This window comes from Camelus bactrianus, chromosome X (assembly GCF_048773025.1).
Source record: "Camelus bactrianus isolate YW-2024 breed Bactrian camel chromosome X, ASM4877302v1, whole genome shotgun sequence".
Taxonomy (NCBI): Eukaryota; Metazoa; Chordata; class Mammalia; order Artiodactyla; family Camelidae; genus Camelus; species Camelus bactrianus.
The window spans coordinates 25292809-25317211 of NC_133575.1; the positions used below are offsets into that span (position 1 = coordinate 25292809).

Consider the following 24403-nt stretch of genomic DNA (forward strand, 5'->3'; position numbering starts at 1 on the left):
TGAGAATCTTAAATCACCTCAAAAGGCATAAAAAGGAGACTCTTTTTTTTTAACAGATTTAAATTTAGTAGTAAAACTGCCAGTGTGCCACACGGTGGAGTCAGACATCCACAAATCTGTGAAGCCAATTATGTGACAAGACATCTGAGCACTTATGGTGAATGGTTAACACCATTCACTCTGTCTTGCTTCTCCACGATCTATTAAAACAAGTACTCAGTTTCTGAAAACGTAACCATTAGCTCACTAATCTTTTAATTAGCAACGACCTTTTTTTTTTTCAAATTTATACAAACACATTGTGTGTAAATGTTCGTTTATACAAAGTGTTGAAGCTAGCCCTGATTATATATACTTATAAAAATGTCATTTGGGTGACATTCTTAGTAGGTTCTTTGTCTGACACACTGAGCTTAAGTTTTTATTGCACAGAAAACCCCTTTAATCTCTCCTTGTTTCTTTCAAGGGAGTTTCAAATTGAGCTGCAGGAAATGCAGTCCTTGAAGTATATCTGAGTACTGGATAATTCTGTTCCAGAAAACAATTCACTTTGCTGTCATCTTAAAATAAAATCTTAGAGAAGAAAGTTTAAATAGCTTTGGGGTGGCTTGCACTTTCTAGTATTATATATTACCATTTGGGGAATTCAAAGTCAAGAATTAACTTAAAAATGCAGGTACAATCAGAAGTGTAGGGAAAATGGATTTGAGCTTGTTAGTACTCTAAAATCTCTTTTTTCAAGTAGATCTGCAATTTCTAAATATACTTGTGTGCTGTTATCTGTAAATTTTGAACCATTATAATTAATATTTTTACTATAGCTTTTTTTAATTTGAGGAAACCAAGCAAAATTTTTATATTACATTATTAAAAACTAGTATGTTATAGCCATGTTTATAGAATCATACATGCATATCTGAAATTAAAAAAGCACTCACAGTAAATAAGCTTTTCAGCTAAACAAGATTTTTTTCTAAAAGTTTCCATTTTTTTCCTAAGAAAATAAGAGCTTTTGTCAATCTCAAATTTGCTACTCATTGTTTCATTCTACAAGCCTCAAAAGTAACTCTATATATTTTATAGTGCAAATATCCAGTTTTAATATTTAGTGTTTATACTGTTCAGAATTTCCTAATTACATTCAGAAAGTTATGAGCAGTCTTTAATCAAACATTCCTCCAAACTCATGTTACTAAATTTAAAAAAAATAAGCAGTTCTACTCTGCCTTTAGTTTATAATCATGTAGTTCTTCTCAATTGAGTAAAAATGTCCCATTCCTGTCATGCATATTTCTAAAATCTGTCTATAAAATTTTGTTAGTGATTCAAATTGGAACAGTCTTGGAAGTAGTTAATCCCAGATAACTTGACTAGACTATGTAAGTTTGAAGAAATGTACATACTGGGAAGGTTATATACTGCCCCAGGGAAAAACTATCATGAGAACTTTAACATCAGGATTCACCCCAAATGTCACTTTCTTCATCTCCTATTACAATAGTCAATAGGAGCCCCTCTACCCAAGACTGTTTAAGTCTATCCAAACTACCTGTACTCGGTCTATCTCATACTCTCAGGGACTTTCCTTGTCAAACTTAGACAATATGGTAAACTAACCCATGCTATTGTGTATACTGATTCTCTGAGCACCAATTTAACTGTGATTCACTGTACTGTAATTGCATCTTAACCATAATTTATAAATCCAATATTTTACCCCCGAATTTATTTTGACACAAAAATATTCAGGTATTTCCACCTATCAGTAAAGAGAGGGCCTTGGGGATGGACAGATAACCTAATGCCTGTCATACCATAGCATATTGGTCTGAGTTATTCTTGGGTGTTGGGTTCATAATACGCATATAAGATTTGAAAAGTAGATACATTACCTTACTACCAGAAAACCGTAAAGGCATTTAAATAAATAATACAAATGATACTTTGCATACATGTAAATATTATTTAAAAATAGAAAAACAGCATTTTCAAATTACTTCCAAAGGTGAAAGGTAATTTAGATATAGCCTGAATTAACTCAGTATAAAGTTGACTTAGATTTATTTTCATTACCATTTAACTCCCATTCTAGTAAAAAAACTACTTTAACACATTTCATAATTCAGAGTGAGTAGGTTGAATGTATATGTGTGTGAGTATACAGGAGTATACAGAGTAGCATTAGTAGTAGTAAAATGCAAATTCATATCTCTTTCTTGTTATTAATGACTTGTAACACATTAAACACAGAATATAGAGATCATATGACTTCTGATTCCAAGATAACAAAGATGAGTTGATAATAAAGTATTTGAGGCTGCATTTTATTGTACATTTTCTTTACAATTTATATTGCTATGGTTTCCCTCGAGCCAAGTATAGCTTGAAAATATTGATGAAAAGAAAATTTTAGTGTGCTATTGTCCCTGTATTTTAAGTGTCCCTACTTCAAATTCTTCCATTATATACATTTAAAAATAAATCTCAGTAGAATACTAAAAAATAAAATAATGTCATTTGCAGCAACATGGATGGACCTGGAGGTTGTCATTCTAAGTGAAGTAAGCCAGAAAGAGAAAGAAAAATACACTGTGCTATTGCCTTTATGTGGAATCTTAAAAAAGAAAAAGAAAAAAAGACACAAATAAACTTATTTACAAAAGAGAAACAGACTCACAGACATAGAGAACAAACTTATGGTTACTGGAGGGTAAAGGGGGTAGGAAGAATAAATTGGGAGTTTGATATTTGCAGATACTAACTACTATATATAAAATAGATAAACAACAAGTTTCTACTGTATAGCACAGGGAACTGTATTCAGTACCTTGTAGTAACCTATGATGAAAAAGAATTGAAAATGAATATATATATCTATATGCATGACTGAACTATTATGCTGTACACCAGAAATTGACACAACATTGTAAACTGACTATACTTCTATAAAAAAGAAATATAATGTTGTATATATTGAAGCTTATATAACATTATAAGCCAATGTTACCTCAATAAAAATCTTTTTTAATTCTTTTGAAAAAAAAATCTTAGCATACTGATCTAGAGCTTTTTTGTTTCCCCCTTATCTCCAAATAGTTGAATCAGTCAATCAAGTAACTCTCTGGACAACCAGCTGAATAAATTTTAAGTTAGAAAATCAGCAATGTGTTGTTCAGATAATAGAAACAAAAGAAGAGAAGCTCATTCCAGGTTCTACTTGCCTGGGCTTCCTGAGGCATCTGAGCTGCGTCGACTTTGTCAGCACTGTAAGTTGCCAACTGCTTGTCAATGGATGAGAGGGACTCCTGAATTAAGTGTAAGGATTTTTCGATCTCCTGGGCAGACTGGATACTCTGTTCAAGCAGCTTTTGCCTCCTCACAGCCTAAAGAGAAGAAGAAATAAGAATGAGTAAGTTCAATGTTTCCTTGTGATAGTTTTTCTGCAATCCTGCTGCAAAAGTAAATGACGATTCTAGATTCTTCTCCAATCACCTTTTTGTAAGATAGATTTCGCAGCTTCCTGCCACTCATTCAGCTCTACTTACAAAAATGAAAATAAGGGAAAAAAAAAAAAAGAATCAGCACACAGAACTGCAAGATCGGGAATCTGTGCAGGACAAAACCACTGTATTATGTACATTAAGGAAAGAGGCTGGAAAAAACATTAGTGAAATCATCTCCGTCATTGCAGTCTGCCGTTCCCAGGCCGAATGTTCCTCCTGATCTCATTATGTAGTTCAAGAGATTTGGTTTACTTAGAATAGGGTCATCGTCATCAAAATCCAATTCAAGACAGATAATCCACTTCCACCAGTGAGACACATATACAATCTGTTCAGAATCAGCTCCTTCTCAAAAGAATTTTAGATAACCATCTGGTTAACGATTTATTTTGAATACCATTTTGACCAGTTTTGAATGGTCTTTTTTCCTTTACTTTCTTTCACAATTTGGATTATGGAAATTGTTTGTACAATTGGATTTGTGTTACTGATGAAGTAGAACAAATAATAGGTAATCCTAATATAGCTGCAATTAAACTTGATTATTACTGTAAGTATGATTAGGATAATTTAACATTTTTTAAGTATAAATAGCATGCTGAACAGACTGCAGAGTCTCCCTTCGAGTATCTGTTCACCTTTAAAAGAGTGGTTATAAAAGGAATGGGACAGGCAACTGATTGAGAATTCCTTAAGTTATGCATGATAATCAAGTATTTTTCCTCATTATACAATGTGTAGGCATGATTATCTGGTACAATAGAACTATCCTTCCCACAGACCATGATTAGTGTTTTAAAAATAATACTGCTTTTTATATTATATAAAGACTATCAGGCATTGTATCAAGAATATAAATGTTGGCTCTTAAGCTTAAAAGATACTGGAGATGTCAATGTTTTTTAACGAAGTCAACTGGGAAAATGGCATTACTCAAGGAAGAATAAGACTAAAGTCATCTGGACCAAGGGAAAAGGAGCTGGAAGAATTGTGATACTGCAGAAGCAAAGAGGCTGTTCTCAGTATTTCTACCTATACCGTAAACCTTCAGGATTCTGTCCGAGGCTTTTCTCTCTTCTCATTCTACCTGTACCCTTAATTTCAAGTATACCTCACATGCTTACAATCCTCAAATCTACATTTCCAGTTCAGTTTTCTCCTGTGATCTCCACACCTGCATATATATTATCTTACTTGACACTTCCATTTGGATGTCACCACAGCCACCAAAACAACAGGACCAAATATGGACCCACCGTGTATCCCCTTCTCACCTACTTCCCACATCCCCAACTTGTTTTTGCTTTTTCTCTGTATTTTTCTTCCTACTACAATTATGTACAATTAATCATTGCTTTTATTAAGCATAATTTTGGATATTCCATCTTCTATCACGTTCTTCACCATTTTGCATTTAACCAGTCCATCAATCACCAAGCCTTTCTTCTACCTTCTAATGTCCCTTGATGACATCCTTTAGTTCCTCTCCCCATCATCATTACTTTACTTGATATCACTAGTATCTCTTGCCTTTAACATGTTCCTAGAATCTTGGCCGGTATCCTGCCCTGCCACTAACCATCTGCAAAGCAACTACATTGTGTTCTTCCCAAAATAAAATAATGATTCTCTCCTTTAAATTATTTTGTGATAACTTATTTTCCTTAGGATAAAAGTCATGTTCCTTAACATGGCTCAAAAGTGCCTTCACTGTCCCTGTGCTGTCTTCTACTACTTGCCGGAGATAAAAAGAAATACTAACTTTAATTTCCCAACATATATTATATCTCTCTTTATACTTGCCCTTAAAAATGTTGGTTCCTTATCTTAGAATAATCCCAAGCCCAATTTCCTTTTATTGACTAATTTACATTTAGCCTTTGAGTCTTACCTTGAAAATGTGGACATGTCCCTCTCCAGCTGGCTGTCTCTGACACCAAGAGTTCTCTCTTGCACTTTGTATTTCTGCCTTAGCACATATCACACCATATTGTAATTTCCCATTAACTTCCTCTACTTCAGACTATAAACTCTAATGAAGTTACAGATTATGGCTGTTTTATTCACTGTTGAGTATCAGTTCTGAGAAAAAAGGCCACTAGTTTTGCTTATGGCTGGATAAATGATAAAAACAAGGCTTTTTAGTGGGGAAAACAGAAGAGTTCAAGTAGTCTAAGGCGAAAAAAAATGGATTTCAAAAGAACTGGGGGGAAAATTTCACCACCACTTAGAGATATATTCTTCCAATAACAGATCTTCATGTTAATTTTTTATTATTATTAAATCTGTCAGAATAGGTTGAATAGGTTGAAACATTATTGGGAGCAAACTTTAATCTATTTCTATTAAAATACTTAATCCAAGCCAGTGACCAAGACCCTGCCCTGTACTCTAACTCAAATATACTTTGCTTATTATTTTCCAGGCAAAACATAAACAAAAGTTGCATCACATAATAACTTAGATAACAGTGCTCATGGCTATAATCAGATCTTTCTGTGTTACAGAGCAGAATGTCTGTCGCCTACCCAGAGTTTCTCCAGAGAAAAGGCTCTCTAATGATAAAATTTCACCATTGTGACAGGTGACAAGAGAAACCTCCCAATCACAGCATGTAGTGATTGTCTACCCAGGCATTGTTTAAATCTGGTCCTTTATCTGGATAATGGCAAAAACAGCTTACTCTTTTGTGCACATCTGTAGAACATTAATGTAACTGAGTAGGATATACTATAGCATAATATTAAACAGCATATCAAGACTCAAAGTTATTTTTTTTGAATCTAACTGTTTCTATTCATGAGATTCTTGGGGTTGAAAGAAGTGAAATGGCCTATGAGATGATGGCAGAGTTGACCTCAGGTGGTTTGGTTCTTTGCCTGGCCTGGCAGTCAATAAGAGAGACAGATTCATACAGATTCTTTGATTATCTCAGGGAGTGAAAAGAGTTGATGTCAATCCAAGCTTGCAGAATTCTTTGAACTAGTAATGGCATTAGCAGCCTTCTATTTCTAAACATCTTGTTAGGCAGACCCTGATGGGATGCCAAGCCCGTGGATTTTCTAGGATGCTCAGCACATTTGACCTGTGCCGTCTCACTGAATGGAGTTGGTAGGATGTCCTGAACCGTAACTGGATTTTTCTTGTTGTTCCAGAATACTACTCAACTGTTATTTTAAAATGTTATTTCATGTCTTTAGCTAATCCGCTCAGCAATAAAAGGAACCATACAGTTAGACAAAAACAGCAAAAGTGACGAGAGTTAGAAAGACATTAAAAGACTGGCAATCAACAACAAAAATATAAAAGTAGAAAATTGAATCCTAGTAACAGTTACCAAGAAAAAAACATAATGAAAACACATTTAATTTGATTTTTCAGAGAAAATTCAGAAAACTAAGATTTAAAAAAAATCAACATACATGAAAATAAATTATTCTTATTTCCTCAAATTGCTCTGCAAAAAAACATCAAAAGTTGAGTGACTTTTGTTGGCAATGGAAAGTTGTCTTCACAGTGAATTGATTGTTCCTCACATTCCTATTTTTTTAAATAATGTATTAGCCCTTGTGCCCCAATATTACAAACACTTAAATCAGAGTGCAGCATGCCTAAGAAACTGAGGAAAAATGAATATTTCATTCTGGAAGAATACATTTTTCATGTGAAATAAAAACTAGGAATCTGCCCCAAAATATACGTTTTTAAAATATGAACACAAACTTTAAAATAGAAAAAAAAATTAGACAAATTATCCCATTGATTTTTTATAAATCATCATTCATTAAAGGAGGTACATATCCTTAATATATTTATTATACTCATTATAAAATATAATACATTTTGTTTCATTAAAGGGGTGATAGGCAAACTCACGGTTGCAAATTAATTAGGAATTTGGGTGTTTCACTATTAAAATAGGACCTGAGGAAATTATTACATATATTTTCCTTATAATTAAGCTTTCTAACCAGCAGTAAATACTTGTTAAGCATAGAATATTTTGAAGAATTAAACTATATGTATATTCTCTCACTATAGGAAGACTGCAACCAAACTAGAAAAAAATCTAGTAGAATGCAAGGATACAACATTTTTCAGCCAAAGAAAGAAAGAAGAAAAACAAATCTACATTAATGAGTTAAAGAATGGCAGAAGAGTGCTTTTGTTCAAAATTCCTAATCCTACACTGACTGAAATTTCTCTCTGGGTCACATATTCCACAAATTTTATATATAGATAGATAGATAGATATTTATACACACACACATACACACAATATTTATATATTATGGATTACAAAAACTTTCCTAAAATACATAGTACTGAGAAAGTTAATTCATAATATAGCATGAGCTAGTTTAAGGCCATAAAAATAACTTTCTTCCAATATCTGTGAGATCTAGGAGTGGGAATCGGAAAAACTCTCATTGTTTTGTTTCTTCTTTTAGGATGTGTGTTATTGTTTTATTTGCTTTCTTTGGGAAAGAATGGGGAAATGGGATTCTGATGTCCAGATATGATTGTGGAGAACCCATTGGGTGAAGGAGGTTTTCATGAAGAAACCCTTTGCTGTGGAATCCCTTGTGGAGGATACAAGAGTTATGATAGGGGTCTTATGAAATGGGAAGCATAAGCGTGGAGAACATGTACTTTGACTTCTTGGTATCTTTCACAAACCTTTGTTTTTATTCAATTATGTAATAAATATTCCTTGGTTGCCTCCTATGTGGTTGCCTGTTGCCGGGCAACAGGGGCTCTCAGTTTTTCTTTTTAAATTACTCAACAGATTCAGGCTTAACATTGCAAAATTGACGATTTCATTGGCCCTATGTGAAAAAGGGAATTATTTTAGCAGACTTTTGAGAGACATTTGGTTTCTGAGAAGTCTAGAGTCGGGATTTTCTAAAGAATTATAAATTCTTACCGGTTCTGTTTCAATTTACAGAAAATTTCAGGCTCTTAGTTCAGACTAATTACCTAGGAGGTTTTTTTTTTTTTATTATTACTCATTTATATTTCTAGGAAATAAAGAAAAGCAGAAATAAGATGGCTGATTTAAAAAAACAGAATATGGTTCAGATCATCTTGCAATAAAATATACACTTATTTATTTTACTTATTTATATTTTTTATTTCTAAGTACTTGCCAGTGAGATCTGGATATGTCAAATATTTTTATTTCCAACATTCTTTTCTTTTTTCCTAAGTAATAAATATTTTAGCCAATGTTAAAATTAGACATCATTTCTTTGAGTGATTTTTGTAGTAGATGAACTAAAAAACAAACATAGAAAAAAATATATGTCCCAGAAGGATGGTTCAACATACGTAAATCAATCAATGTGATACACCACGTAAACAAAAGATAGGACAAAAATCACATGATCGTCTCAATAGATGCAGAAAAAATACTGGATAAAATTCAACACCCATTTATGATTAAAAAAAAAAAAAACTCTTACCAAAGTGGGTATAGAGGAAACACATCTCAATGTAATAAAAGCTATTTATGACAAACCAACAGCCAGCATAATATTCAACAGTGAAAGCCTTCCCACTAAAATATGGAAGAAGACAAGGATGCACACTCTCACCACTTCTATTCAACATAGTCTTGGAAGTCCTAGCCACAGCAACCAGGAAAGAAAATGAAAGAAAAGGTATCCAAATTGGAAGAAAAGAGGCAAAATTGTCACTATATCTGGATGATATGATACTATATATAGAAAACCCTAAAAGCTCCATACAAAAACTACTACAGCTGACAAAAGCATTTGGCAAGGTAGCAGGATACAAGATTAACATATAGAATTCAGTTGCATTTCTTTACACTAATAATGAAATAGCAGGAAAATAAAGTAAAGAAATAATGCCTTTAAAAAATCACATCCAAAGCAATAAAACACTTAGGAATAAATCTGACCAAGGAAGTAAAATACTTATACACGGAGAACTACAAAACATTGATTAAGAAAATTAAAGATGACTTAAAGAAATGGAAAGATATCCCATGCTCTTGGATCAGAAGAATCAATAGTGTTAAAATGGCCATACTGCCCAAGGCAATCCACAGATTTAATGCAATCCCTATCAAATTACCCAGGACATTTTTCACAGAACTAGAACAAATAATCCTAAAATTTACATGGAATCACAAAAGACTCAGAATTGCCAAAGCACTATTGAAGAAAAAGAATGAAGCTGGAGGAATAACCCTCCCAGACTTCCGAAAGTACGAATGAGCTACAGTAATCAAACAGTTTGGTACTGGCATAAAAACAGACATACGAATCAATGGAACAGAACAGAGAGCCTAGAAATAAACCCACAGATCTATGGGCAATTAATCTTCGACAAAGGAGGTAAGAATATACAATGGAGAAAAGACAGTCTCTTCAGCAAGTCGTGTTGGGAAAACTGGATAGCAGCATGTAAATCAATGAAGTTAGAATACTCCTGAGTGTTCTAAACTCAAAATGGCTTAAAGACTTAAATATAAGACAAGACACGATAAACCTACTAGAAGAAAACATAGGCAAAATATTTTCTGACATAAATCTTAGCAATGTTCTCCTAGGGCAGTCTACCCAGGCAACAGAAATAAGAGCAAAAATAAACAAATGGGACCTAATTAAACTTATAAGCTTTTGCACAAAAAAAGAAACCATAAGCAAAACAAAATGGCAACCTACGGAATGGGAGAAAATATTTGCAAATGATGCAATTGACAAAGGCTTAATTTCCAGAATATACAATCAGCTCATAAAACTTAATAACAACAAAAACAACAAAAAAACCAACAACCCAATCCAAACCTGGGCAGAAGATCTAAACAAGCAATTCTCCAATGAAAACATACAAATGGCCAATAGGATCATGACAAAATGCTCAATACCACTAATTGTCAGAGACAAACAAATCTAAACTATAATGTGGTATCACCTCACACCAGTCAGAATGGCCATTATTCAAAAGTCCATGAACAATAAATGCTGGAGAGAGTGTGAATAAAGGGAACCCTCCTACACTGTTGGTGGGAATGTAGTTTGGTGCAGCCATTATGGAAAACAGTATTGAGATTCCTCAAAAAGCTAAAAATAGACTTACCATATGATACAGCAATCCCACTTCTGGGTATATATCCAGAGGGAACTCTAATTCAAAAATATACATGCACCCCAATGTTCATAGTAACAGTATTCACAATAGCCAAGCCATGGAGACAACTTAAATGTCCATTAAGAGATGACTGGATAAAGATATGGTATATTTATACAATGGAATACTACTCAGCCATAAAAAAGAGTAAAATAATGCCATTTGCAGCAACATAGATGGAGCTAGAGATCATCACTGTAAGTGAAGTAGGCCAGAAAGAGAAAGAAAAATACCATATAACATCACTCATATGTGGAATATTAAAAAAAAAAAAGGAAAGACAAAAAAGGACACCATGAACTCATCTACAAAACAGAAACAGACTCACACACATAGTAAACAATCTTATGGTTACCAGGAGAAAATAAGTGGGAAGGGATAAATTTGGGAGATTCAAATTTATAAATGTTAGGCACTGGGGGGAGGGTATAGCTTAACTGGTAGAGTGCATACTTTGCATGCATGAGGTCCTGGGTTCTATCCCCAGTATCTCCTCTAAAAATAAATAAACCTAATTACTTCTCCCCCCACCACTGCCAAAACAAAATAATTAAATAATACAATAATAAATAAATTATAAAAAATAAAATGTTAAAGTTTTTTAAAAAGTATTTAAATGTTAGGCACTATATATAAAAATAGATTTTAAAAAAGTTTCTTCTGTATAGTACAGGGAACTATGTTCAGTGTCTTGTAATAATCTTTAATGAAAAAGAATATAAAAACGAATATATGCATGTATATGCATGACTGGGACACTGTGCTGTACACCAGAAATTTACACATTGTAATTGACTGTATTTCAATAAAAAAAAAGAAAAAAATGTGTCCCAAATTCTAATGCAAATAAAGGAAAACAAGTATAAATCCTTGAAGTTTTTGCTTGTGGGAGAGCTTTAATTGCCACCTTGAATGCTGCTACCTTGCACAAGATGGCACAATAAGGAGTATTTTTCTCATGGACAGTGGCTACAAGTGGGAGTCTGATAAGATGTGCTAAAACCAAATCCAACTCTCCACAGCTCTTCAGAAACTAACATGGAGACCAAGAGAGGTCCTAATCCGCTTGTTTAACAGCCACACTCGACTACACAGATTGTCCTGACCAAGAAGTTCTGTTTTCTGGAGTTTCAAGTTCAGGGGGCCAGGCAACTAATGCAACTACTTCCTTACTGCTTTTCTTTGTTACCTACAAAGAGGCTGTAATTTGTTCAAGTATCAAATAATACGAATACTTAATTTGACTGAATTATGTTGGTAGGTTTGAGAACATGTTTGATTAGCTGGTTCCTCCTGTCCTCTTATTTAACTTATTAGCTACTCTGAAGCTCCACTATTACGGTCAAGAATACACTAGACTCTGTTCTTTTAGAATTCTGGCTATAGTCCTCAACTGAAAACAATAAGTACTAAGTTCCTCTCAGCCTAATAAATGGAAATAAAAGATCTATCTCAAAAGGGCTTACAAAAGAGGTGGGAAAGCTGGCCTTTCCATCATTACTCCAATCTTACTTATTTTAAAACCTTCTGAAAATTTAGGAGAGAGCCACAGTCACACTGAATCCATGGCCCAGGGACAGAGTGTGATGGCTTCTTCTGTTTACTCCTCGAGGAGGAATAAAAGGTGGTACTTCAACCCTTCTGCATAGAGTCTACAAAGTAGGAAGGGGATGGCATCTAATCACCAACTCGAACTCTGCATATGTAGCTGAGTGCATTATTTGCTGTCTATGACTACTTAGGGGTTAAAAATAAGGATCTGGAAATGATGGCATAGTGAGGAGAGGGGGCATGTGTACTTTCCAATGCTTGGTGTGGCAAAAACATTTTGATAGGTCAAGTGGACACTGAAGAAGGTAGCCATGTTTGAGCTGCTTGTGGAGCAAGAGTATTCCAGGATGAAGAGGCTCTAAGATATCTTTACATAGCATGTTTTTCTTGTTAAAGATACAGGAAGACAGAAGAACTTCTGTAATACCTCCTAAAGAACCCACACTTGCACCCTAAAGAAAGCAAATGTTTTGTGTCCTTACATGTAATCCATGAACATCATAAAGATGCTAGTTAAGAGGAGACTTTTGCCTACTTCTTCATTCCTACTTCTTAGGTCAATGGAGAATAATGCAACCCAGGTTGGGGTGAGTGAATGTGGTGAAAGTGTAGGGAGGAAACTGATCACTCTTGTCTTCCAATGCAGGCCAGTTAGGCATGGTGTTAAGTTTGAGCTGAAAACAGAACATTCAACTAAATATGAGATTGAAATTTTAAGGCAATTTAAACTGAATTTAGCGTTTTTAATATCATAGAGATTGGAAAACAATGGAATCTATTCAGGATGCCAATAAGAAAGATGAATCAAATGTCTGCTTGAAGCAACACCATTTCATGTTTTTGTTCTATCTGGTTCAAACTATGCAGCAAACTACTGACACCGTCCACGAATTCAGCACTTGATAAACTGAGATAGAGAAAGAGGAAAAAGATGGTTGTGAGGAACAGCTAGAATGTGGTTCCGGGAAAGACAGGACACAGTTTATGGAAGGCTTGAAGAGACAGATAATGAAGGACACAGGAAGTGTAATTTGAAGCACTGAGAATTATAGTAGTATGGCATGATTAGAAGACTTATAAATGCCTTTGTTTTATACAACAGCCAGCAGATTACACGCGTTTTATACCCATCTACCAACGTTCCATGTAGTAGACCACTGCTACCATTAAATGCAATGCTTGGCCTACTGATGAATAATTTCAAGGAACAACCAATTAAAATCTCAGAAGCATAATTTGAAGGTCTTTTAGGATGGATGCCATGAAAATGTCAGAAATTATTTAAGGATCACTAGGAATGTCCTATTTGTCTCAGAAACAGGTTCTCTCAACTTTAAGTTGTTCAGAACTGGCAGGAGAATGTCATCCAAAGAAGGTGAAATTTGAAGAACATCCTGGGTCTCATTGTAGACTTGGATTTCTTCAGGGCTGATGAGCAATAAACATTTCATTTTTCATGATTTTGTATGGAGAAGGAAAAATAACAGATCCCCACAATGTTGCATATAACACTTCTAGACGGTTAGGCATGCTTTCAGCAGGGTGAGGAAATGTTTTTAAGAAAAATCAAGCTAGTATTTTGCAAAAAGAATTAAACGGATATTAAAAGAAGAGCAGAGGAAAAAGAAGATAATTTATAGCAGGAAGGACAATTTACAACTGCTCACAATCTCAGGAACCATCAAAAGCTTCAGTTGGTTCCTTTTTTTCTTTTGTTTTCAAATTAGTCTGTCCAATTTTTTCCTGAAGAAAGGAGGTCCCACACAGTGTTCCTTAGATAAGAAAGACCGAATAAATAGAAAAAACTGCTGCGTTAAGCCACTTTACATTTAACTCATAAAGGGTTCTGGCACAGTTGGTTTTTGCGGCATATTTGTTAATGTACTTGACAGAGATGAAGGCTATAAATAATCACACAGATGCACACGTTTGTATACATATTCTTTAAATATAAAAGGATGTTACATTATTTACAAGGGCTTTTAGATTCAGTTTCGTTTATATCACTTAGTTTAAACCCACTGTACAGAAAAACCCCAAAACCATGTGCATGGAGCTCCCTATAATTTCCTTTAGAGGAAGATTATAAACATTAAAACTACTGGTGTCACGGTTAGTTGAAACTTCATCTGTTTTAGGTCTGTGCAGGTCCCTCGAGTTCTCCTGTGACCTCTGGGGGAAGCATGCTTGAAAGTAATGTTTGGGAATCACTTTATCAATGGAACCTGACATCAGATAGCCATGACTTTCAAGTAAAGCATTGGTAGAATGGTCAGTGAGCTGTACAGTAATATATCTTAAGACATTTCTGGATTTTTGCTGCATCTATTCATCTTCATGGGTAGACAAATGAAATTGGTCTTCTGCCTTGACAGGAGCAAACTGATGCATTATTTCAGCTTCAAAAAGAAAGTGATGGAAGTAGAATACAGTAAATACAGAAGGAATCTACAGAGTTCATCTTGTCCCAGTCTTTTCAAGGTAACAAACACCACCGCCCGCTGCCCCGGTCAGTAAAGCCCCTGGTCCAATGGTGAGGTGCTCTCTGGTTGCACATGTGCTCATAATATTGCTCCAAACTCCAGACAATAATTTATTGACACTGTAAATAATTAAAGTATCACTGAACAATTCTCCTGATACAGAATAACAAGACAGAATCAGAGTCTGGGGATAAATTGGGTCAGGATTAAGCACAAGATTAAGTAACATACAGAGTGTATGTAAGAGTAAAAATCCAAATCTTGGGGTAAAATCAAGTTGTAGAATGAAGCAACGACTGGAGGTCAGAAACAGAAGTAGGGATGCAGCCACTGAGAAACTTAGTTGATTTCTGGCAATTGCTTCTGTTGCTGTCCCAGAAAGCCACAAATGCAGTGACTCTCCCCTAATCCAAGTATAGGTGGAGGAAGGCAAGGTGTCCCAATTAGAAAAACCATAGGCGGTGCTTCCAAGCTGAAGTATGCAGGTAATTACCCCAGTGGAGAAGGCCTCTAGTGAGGGAGAGCCTACAGAGACCAACAGCAGATAGACTGGTAGTTGTGTCAAACTGTCACTGTTATGTAAATGAACCGGCCACTTGGTACTCCTTAGGTCAGGGTAGTGATTTCCAGCAGGCACAGTAATGTGACAGAAACATCAGAATGGAAGAGCTCTTGGTGCAAGTCAAACTCTCCACGCGGGAACGCAGACCCTCAGGATAAAGCCTGCACACGGTGTTTCTGGCCTCCTGGACATTACACGATATGCAGGAAGCACATCCTTCGCAGTTCCTTTCATAGAGTGGCTAAGGATGGCCACAAGGTTTGGTTATGAATAAAATAGTTTTCAGTCTTCAGGCAGGTCAGGTAGTCTCAAATACAGCTTCAATAACCAGAAATGGTGCTTTTCTGATGTACCTTAGTGATCTCCACTGGATCTCTTTTATTGTGATGTTGGCCCATAATAGTCAGAAACCAGTGTCCAGGTTCCCTTGAAGTAAAATGCGCTAGACTCTGTTGACCTCTATGGTCAATCACCAGTGGGGTTAAATTATACTCATATTGGTACCAACTAAAAGTGGTATCTGAGAAACTGAAGAAATACTCTTCTCTCCTGGGATATCTGGGATGACTGCTTTTCATCCTTTCTGGAGGCACGAAGATTAGGAAGATGAAGATGTTTAGTTATCACAAACATTTCACATGATAACTATGGTTCTGGAGAAGTTGTAGAAGACAGTGTGGTTTCCTGCCACCCTATTTATCCACACTACACTGAAAAATTCCTCAGGTATAGATCAGTAAATAGCTGCACTGTTGTGTCTGAAGGCTATTACAAGGATTTCAAATATTGTGTTCTTCAAGTAGAATAAGATAGACAAGACTACAAATGTGTACCAGGAACTCCTGCCAGAGTCTTTGGCTGTGGTATGATTCATTTGGCTGGGATGTGCACCTTAAACAGCAAGAGCAAGATGTAGGGAACAGCTGCTTTTGCTTTTACTTGCCAAATATGCTGTAAACTTACTGAGAAGTAGGCTGGGAGTGCAGAAAGAAGACTCATGTGCATTGATGTGGGCACGAGGAACAGATAAACACTGGCAAAGTGGTGTATTATACTCAATTGCTTGTTAGAGACCAGGGTCATCTGTCACTGAATGCTACTGTGAGATATTAAGCTGGCTGAAATAGACATAAACTGTTTCCCAACTTCCTCCTCTATCTCCACCCCCAGAGGCATCTTCTCAGCATCCATAGATAAAATTCATTGTTCTGGAGTTGTTTCGAGTAGTAGAGGAAACAGCAACCAGCAACCAGCTCTCAGGTGGTACGGCCTCACTCATAGGATTGTTGCATTTGTCATAAGTCAGATAGAGCTGACAAGCTGGGAAAATGGTTACTAGAGTCATGCAGAACTGCTTAGTGTCTTTCAAACTGGTCCCACAGGGAATGTCTGTTCCATTAAGGTTGTGGTCTGGGAGGGAGGAAGAGGTAGCATATTGTGGAACATGGTGGTACACTTTCTATGCCATCAAAAGTTTGGTGTAGTTTCCTAAAAGTGCTCATTCTACTCCAGCAGGAGATTGTGGCCTTGAAGGAGAACCATTTTTATCTGTGCTCAGTTTAATTGTTCAGGAATTGAAAAGGAGCTTCATGTCTGGAATAAAGAGATCACTCAGCTCTAATGAGCAGTGGCTGGACATGAAAAAGTTAATGGTCCACTCTGGGAATGAATCTGAGACCTAGGTCACATTAGCAAAGTGGACTGCCATTAAACAATTCATGCTCAGGCAGAGGTCAAGGTCAGAGTTCCAAACCTGAATAATCATCAGAATCTAGAGGAACTTTTCAAAATACAGTTTTCAGTCTCAATCAAATTCTATTAAATCAGAAATTCATAGGGAGTCAGCAGGGAATATGTATAACCTAAAGTTCCTATAACCCTTCCATCTGTGTGATTTTGATGACTAGCTAGATTTGAAAAGAATTATCAAGAGTGAAATTTGAAAGAAAAGATGCCTTAACCAAGAATTAAATAATAACAGATAAATGCAATTAATTGGGCTCCCAACAAAGAAGAGGAAAGGACAGAATACTACTAAATTGGTCATTTCTTAATACAGATCAGAAAATGTAAGGAACTTGGTAAAACAGAAGCAAGAAAGCACTTCTCCAATTTTCTCTGATACTTTCAATGGAAACTTCCTAATGAATATATGTTTTCCATGACTGAAAAAAAACAGCTTGATAAATCTGAAAAATATTTTTATTCCTTATCCCATACATGGATTGCTCTAAGATACTAGAATACATTGTAAGGAAATGTTCTTGATCATTCTTTCTCCAATTTCTTTCTTTTTTAAAAAATGAAACTATTATTTACTAGCACCAAGTAATTTTAGTGCAGATTTGTCTGAATATTAAAGACCAGTTTTGATCCTTCAACTCAAGAATCTATAAGTTACTTGAAAAGAAAATCAGTTTAAAAAGAATCTAGAGTGGTAAAGTAAGATGGATGAGATAGATGAATCTTTACCTTGAGAATAGTATTTTATAAGACTTAAATATTAGTTGTAAGGAATGATGGACAGAAGTAAAAGTTATAGGAAAGTCTCAAGTCTCATTTACAAAAAGAGAAAACTCTCAGGGATGTTTATGAAAATGTACATATAAAAAATTAAAGGAAAAATTTCTATATAAAAATTCATTTCTAAAATGCTACTTTACCAATCTATACTACTAATTTAATTATTGCAATTGATTAGTTTTAGGTCTTAATATCAGATTTTTTCATTTATATATTAACTCTCTCTTTTGCTATTCCAACTTTAGAGGAAAGGGTTCAACTACTAAATTATAAGAAACTTAAAGACAATATACTTTTAAATAAATATATGTATTCACTCTCAGTCATAAAGATTTTAAAGCTCTCTCAAAGCATTAAAAGCAACTTGTCTAGTGTGAATATATATTTAAATGTTAATTATGTATTAAAATACAATGAAAGTATAAGTATCTATATTTATATATAAATATATACAGAAATATACATTCGTGTATGTGTGTTGATGTATCCCTTCGCGTTTAGATCAAAGAAAGTGACTGTATTATATTTGGTATGCATACAGACAAAAACATTTTAACTGCTGTCTTATAAAAACATTTCAGAAATGTCAATACAAATGACCCAGGAAACACTATTTACTGAAGTAGGGTAAATTGTATTTAAAGATAATTATAGAATTGCTACTTACAAAACAAAACAAAAAATAAATCTCCATGATTCATGATGATTAAAATAAGAATGAAACTCATTTATGAACGACCTCTGTTCTTCTGAAGGTTATATAATATTTCAGTTTCTGTATCTAAAAAATAGAGGACAATTAAACTCAAAATACAATCTGCACGTTAAAATGTTATTAAACACAAGAATTAAGGATCACATAATTGGGAGGGGGGATGGGTATAGCTCAGTGGTAGAGCATATGCTTAGCATGCACAAGGCCCGGGGTTCAATCCCCAGTACCTCCATTAAAAAAAAAAACATTAAAAAACTCCAATTTTTTTAAAAAAAGAGTCACACAACTGATGACAGGAAAAGAAAGATACATTTCTCAGGTAACAAAAGATGATACAGTAGGGGAGTGGGTTGAGGAGTAGAAAGAAATAAGTAAGGGAGATTAATAGGTACAAACTTTCAACAAAATAAATGAGTCACAGGTATGAATTGTACAGTGTAGGGAATATAGTCAATAACTATGTAATATCTTTGTATGGAAACATATCATACGTAGACTTAATGGCAGTAATCATTTTGAAGTATAAAGAAATATTGAATCACTATTTTTGTGTAACAAAATAACACAGTGTTTTAGGTCAATTATACTTCAAAAACAAACTCATACAAAAAGAGATCAGATTTGTGGTCACAAAAGGTGGGGAGGAGGCAAACTGGATAAATGCTTTCAAAAGGTACAAACTCACAAGTATAAGCACTAGGGATGTAATTAATGTACAATATGAGAAATATAATTAACACTGCTGTATGTTACATATGAAAGTTGTTAAGAAAGTAAAGCCTAAGAGTTCTCATCATAAGGAAATTTTTTATTTCTTTAACTTTGCATCTATATGAGATGATGGATGTTCACTAAACTTACTGTGATAATCATTTCATGATGTATGTAAGTTAAATCATTATGCTGGATATCTTAAACTTACAGAGTACTGTGTGTCTTATACCTCAATAAAACTAGAATAAAAAATAAAGGATACAGATAAACTGCCATCTAAAGAGGTATATACGGTAATGTCTGGAGGAGTTCCAAGCGCTGGAGCCTATGTCCCTATAGTGTTAGAGTGTGTCACCCTTCCAGTGTTGATGTGTTCACCAACTTGGAAGCTTTCTGAACCCCATACTACTGGGATTTTTAATGGAGGCTTTATCACATATGTGTGATCAATTATCAATTCCATTACCAGCCCTTCTTCCCTCTCCAGAGAATGGAGAGTAGGGAAGAAAGTTCCAAGCTTCTAATTATGCCTTGATCTTTCCAGGGACCAGTCCTCATTCAGGAGCTACCATCCAAGAGCAACCTCATTATAACAAAAGATATTCCTATCACCTGGTAAATTACAAGGAGCTTAGTGTCAGATGCTCCTATCACTCAGGAAATTACAAAGGTCTTAAGAACTCTGTGGCAGGAACTGAAGTCGAAGACTAAACATCAGAACAAATGTTTTTCCCAACATTTCTATACAGAAGCATTTTAAGAGCACTGTGTCAAGAACCAGAGGGAGAGACAAATATATGAACTTCCTAAATTAAAACAAGCAGATACAGCAAACAGAGGAGAAAAACTATTTTATAATTAAAAAAATAAAAAGCATATACTGTCTTGTCTATTTTTCTTACATTAATGAGGGCATTGCTATTGGATTTATTACCCATGTGTAAATATTACACAGTTGAGATTTTTCTTTCAAAATGTAATAACTCTTGTCCAATTATTCAACTAAAATTATTATGAGGGCAAGTTGCATATTCGACCACTCAGCTCAAAAATAAAGACACCTTGAACACAGATGTTTGGCATAACAGTCTGCTTATGGTGCACTTTTATTTAAAGATAACAGTTTTATCAAAGAGCATTCAACCTAGGAAAGTCAGAATTCAATACATTAAATATCCTTCTTCCAATGTAAGAAAGAAGGCATCAAATTTAAAACGTGGAAAAAATGTAATCCTAGAAGCTGTATCCATTAGCATTCTAAGAATTAGAGTAAAATTGTACCTTTCAAAATATTAAAGCAGTTATCGTTGGTCGAGCATTTTCAGTGAAATATTTTCAAACAATGATCTTCTGCAGAAATGAGTCAAAGTTCTGTAACTCATGCATAATTTTAAAAGCAATTTAGGCGTAAAATTTACCAAATGTGTAAAATGACAATTGGGGCTGGCATCATGGGCTTTTAAGCTGGCAGTCATGTGAGACTCCATACTTCTAGGACTCAAGCTTGGTTTCATGTTCTGTTATAACTGTCCTGAGATTCTTAATTTTAAAACAAGGAGCCTGCATTTTTTTTGGTTCTGTCCCTAAAAATTATAAAGTATCTGATCCTGATTACAATAATTTGGGGAAAATGGCCAATAGCTATAAGGTTGAAATAAGAGTCTAAACTATCCAACAGCACATAAAAAAGATCATACATCATGATCAAGTTGGACTCATCCCAGGGATACAAGAATGGTTCAACATACACAAATCAATCAAGTGATACACCACATAAACAAAAGATAGGACAAAAATCACCTGATCATCTCAATAGATACAGAAAAAGCACTGGATAAAATTCAACACCCGTTTACGATAAAAAAAAAAAAAAACTCTTACCAAAGTGGGTACAGAGGAAACATATCTCAAAATAATAAAAGCTATTTATGACAAACCCACAGCAAGCATAGTACTCAATGGTGAAAAACTCAAAGCCTTCCCACTAAAATATGGAATGAGACAAGGATGCCTACTCTCACCACTACTATTCAACATAGTCTTGGAAGTCCTAGCCACAGCAATCAGGCAAGAGAGAGAAAAAAAAGGGATGCAAAGTGGAAAAGAAGAGGTAAGAGTGTCACTATATGCAGATGACATGATACTACATATAAAAAACCCTAAAAACTCCACACAAAACCCAACAGAGCTGATAAAAAAAAATTCGGCAAGGTAGTAGGTACAAGATTAACATATACAATTCAGTTGCATTTTTTTACACTAACAATGAAATAGCAGTAAAAGAAAGTAAAGAAACAATCCCTTTTAAGATGGCATCCAAAGCAATAAAATACTTAGGAATAAATCTGACCAAGGAAGTGAAAGACTTATACATGGAGAACTACAAAACATTGATTAAGAAAATTAAAGATGACTTAAAGAAATGGAAAGATATCCCATGCTCTTGGATCAGAAGAATCAATAGTGTTAAAATGGCCATACTGCCCAAGGCAATCCACAGATTTAAAGCAATCCCTATCAAGTTACCCAGGACATTTTTCACAGAACTAGAGCAAATAATCCTAAAATTTATATGGAATCACAAAAGACTCAGAATTGCCAAAGCAATACTGAAGAAAAAGAATGAAGCTGGAGGAATAACCTTCCCAGACTTCAGAAAATACTACAAGCTAAAGTCATTGAAACAGCATGGTATTGGCATAAAAACAGACATACGGGATCAATGGAACAGAACAGAGAGCTTAGAAATAAACCCACTGACCTACGGGCAATTAATCTTCGACAAAGGAGGTAAGAATATACAACGGAGAAAAGACAGTCTCTTCAGCAAGTCATGTTGGGAAAACGGGACAGCAGCATGCAAATCAATAAAGTTAGAAGACTCCCTCATTCCATACACAAAAATAAACTCAAAATGGCTTAAAGACTTAAATATAAGACAAGACATGATAAACCTCCTAGAAGAAAACATAGGCAAAAACATTCTCTGACATAAATCTCAGCAATGTTCTCCTAGGGAAGTCTACCCAGGCAATAGAAATATAAGCAAAAATAAACAGATGGGACCTAATTAAACTTATAAGCTTTTGCACAACAAAGGAAACCATAAGCAAAACAAAATGGCAACCGACAGAATGGGAGAAAATATTTGCAAATGATGCAATTGACAAAGGCTTAATTTCCAGAATATACAATCAGCTCACAAAACTTAATACCAAAAAATTCAAACAACCCAATCCAAAACTGGGCAGAAGACCTAAACAAGCAGTTCTCCAACGAAGACATACAAATGGCCAATAGGCACATGAAAAAAATGCTCAGTATCACTAATTATCAGAGAAATACAAATCAAAACTATAATGTGATATCACCTCACAGTAGTCAGAATGGCCATCATACAGAAGTCCACAAACAATAAATGTTCAAGAGAGTGTGGAGAAAAGGGAACCCTCCTACACGGTTGGTGGGAATGTAGTTTGGTGCAGCCATTATGGAAAACAGTATGGAGATTTCTCAAAAAACTAAAAACAGACTTGCTATATGATACAGCAATCACACTCCTGGGCATATATCTGGAGGGAACCTTAATTCAAAAAGATACATGCACCCCAGTGTTCATAGCAGCACTATTTACAATAGCCAAGACATGGAAACCACCTAAATGTCCATCGACAGATGACTAGATAAAGAAGTTGTGGTATATTTATAGAATAGAATACTACTCAGCCATAAAAAAGAATAAAATAATGCCATTTGCAGCAACATGGATGGACCTAGAGATAGTCATTATAAGTGAAGTAAGCCAGAAAGAGAAAGAAAAATACCATATAACATGGCTCATATGTGGAATCCAAAAAAATTTTTTAAAAAGAGGACATTAATGAACTCATCTACAAAACAAAAACAGACTCACAGACATAGTAAACAATCTTATGGTTACCAGCGGAAAGGAGTTAGGAAGGGATAAATTTGAGAGTTTCAGATTTGCAAATGTTAGCCACTAAATACAAAAATAGATTAAAAAAGAAATTTCTTCTATATAGCACAGAAATCTATATTCAATATCTTGTAATAACCTTTAATGAAAAAGAATATGAAAACAAATATGTGTATGTATATGCTGACTGGGACATTGTGCTATATACCAGAAATTCACACATTGTAACTGACAGTGATTCAATAAAAAAACAAAAGAGTCTAAACTAAATTGGCTAAGTGAGAGAAATATTTTTTTACAAAAATACATGAAATTCAAATTAGAGGCACCAGGACACAGTGACATACTGGTGGAAGAAAAATGAATACCAAATGAATGACTTCCAAATATGAATATAATTGCAAGATAAGACTCCGAGCACCGGTCTCATAGTTGTTTCAGGATATAATCAAATACAAATAGGGGATACATTAACTGAAGATAATGGAAATAAAAGTCTCTTTTCTTTTGATCGTCTACTTGTCTGTATGTGTGTGGTTGTTAATAAGATGATTATTTTGCTGAAAACAATGGGAGATAACGGCATAACTGTTTCCATTGCAAACTATTTTTACTAACTAGTACTGAATCTACTGTATTGTTCACTAATACTTCTGCTTATTTTGAATTGAGCTTTACAACAGGAGACCTCCTATTGCAAGTGTTTTCCATGCTCACTTTCTCAGATGCACCAGTTCTCTAGTCTTCCATCCCCACTTCATGCCACCAACCTGACACATCCTAAAAAAGAGGCAGCACTCTCTCAGGTATGAAGTCTTTCATGAGTAAATTTTCTCAGCCTTCCTACTCTTTTCCTGAAAATATTTTCATATTATCTCAATTCTCTTTTTTTCCACTTTCAAAGTTTGTCCTTCCATTTGCTCACATATATTCTGTAAAACTTTGCTTTTACATATTAAGTACATATTTCTGTAAGCTCTCCCCTCAGATTCCAAACATGCTCAAATCTTCACTGCCCTGAAAGTCAATAAGGCATAAAATTAACTCTGTCCTATTGTTTAAGGCACTAGGCCTTCTCTCTGATTTTTATCATCACCAAATGTGTTTTTCTTTCATTTTCAAAAGCATGCTTATTCTTTTTTTCTTGCTTTATTGAGACATAATGGACACATAATATGGTATAATTAATTTTAAGATGTACAAGATATGTATTTGAGACATCTATAAAGTGCAAACTGAAATGAAATGTAAGTA

General features: G+C 34.6%; 1 protein-coding gene across 8 annotated transcripts in view; it reads right to left on the bottom strand.

Moving 5' to 3' along the window:
* DMD (dystrophin) overlaps positions 1 to 24403 on the bottom strand; it is a 1840970-nt gene that overhangs the window by 1123686 nt on the left and 692881 nt on the right. For all 8 annotated transcript variants that reach the window (XM_045507265.2, XM_045507267.2, XM_045507235.2 and 5 more), the window contains one exon: positions 3222 to 3383. In XM_045507265.2, coding sequence (XP_045363221.2) covers positions 3222 to 3383 — 162 coding nt within the window. The remainder of the gene's footprint in view (positions 1 to 3221; positions 3384 to 24403) is intronic.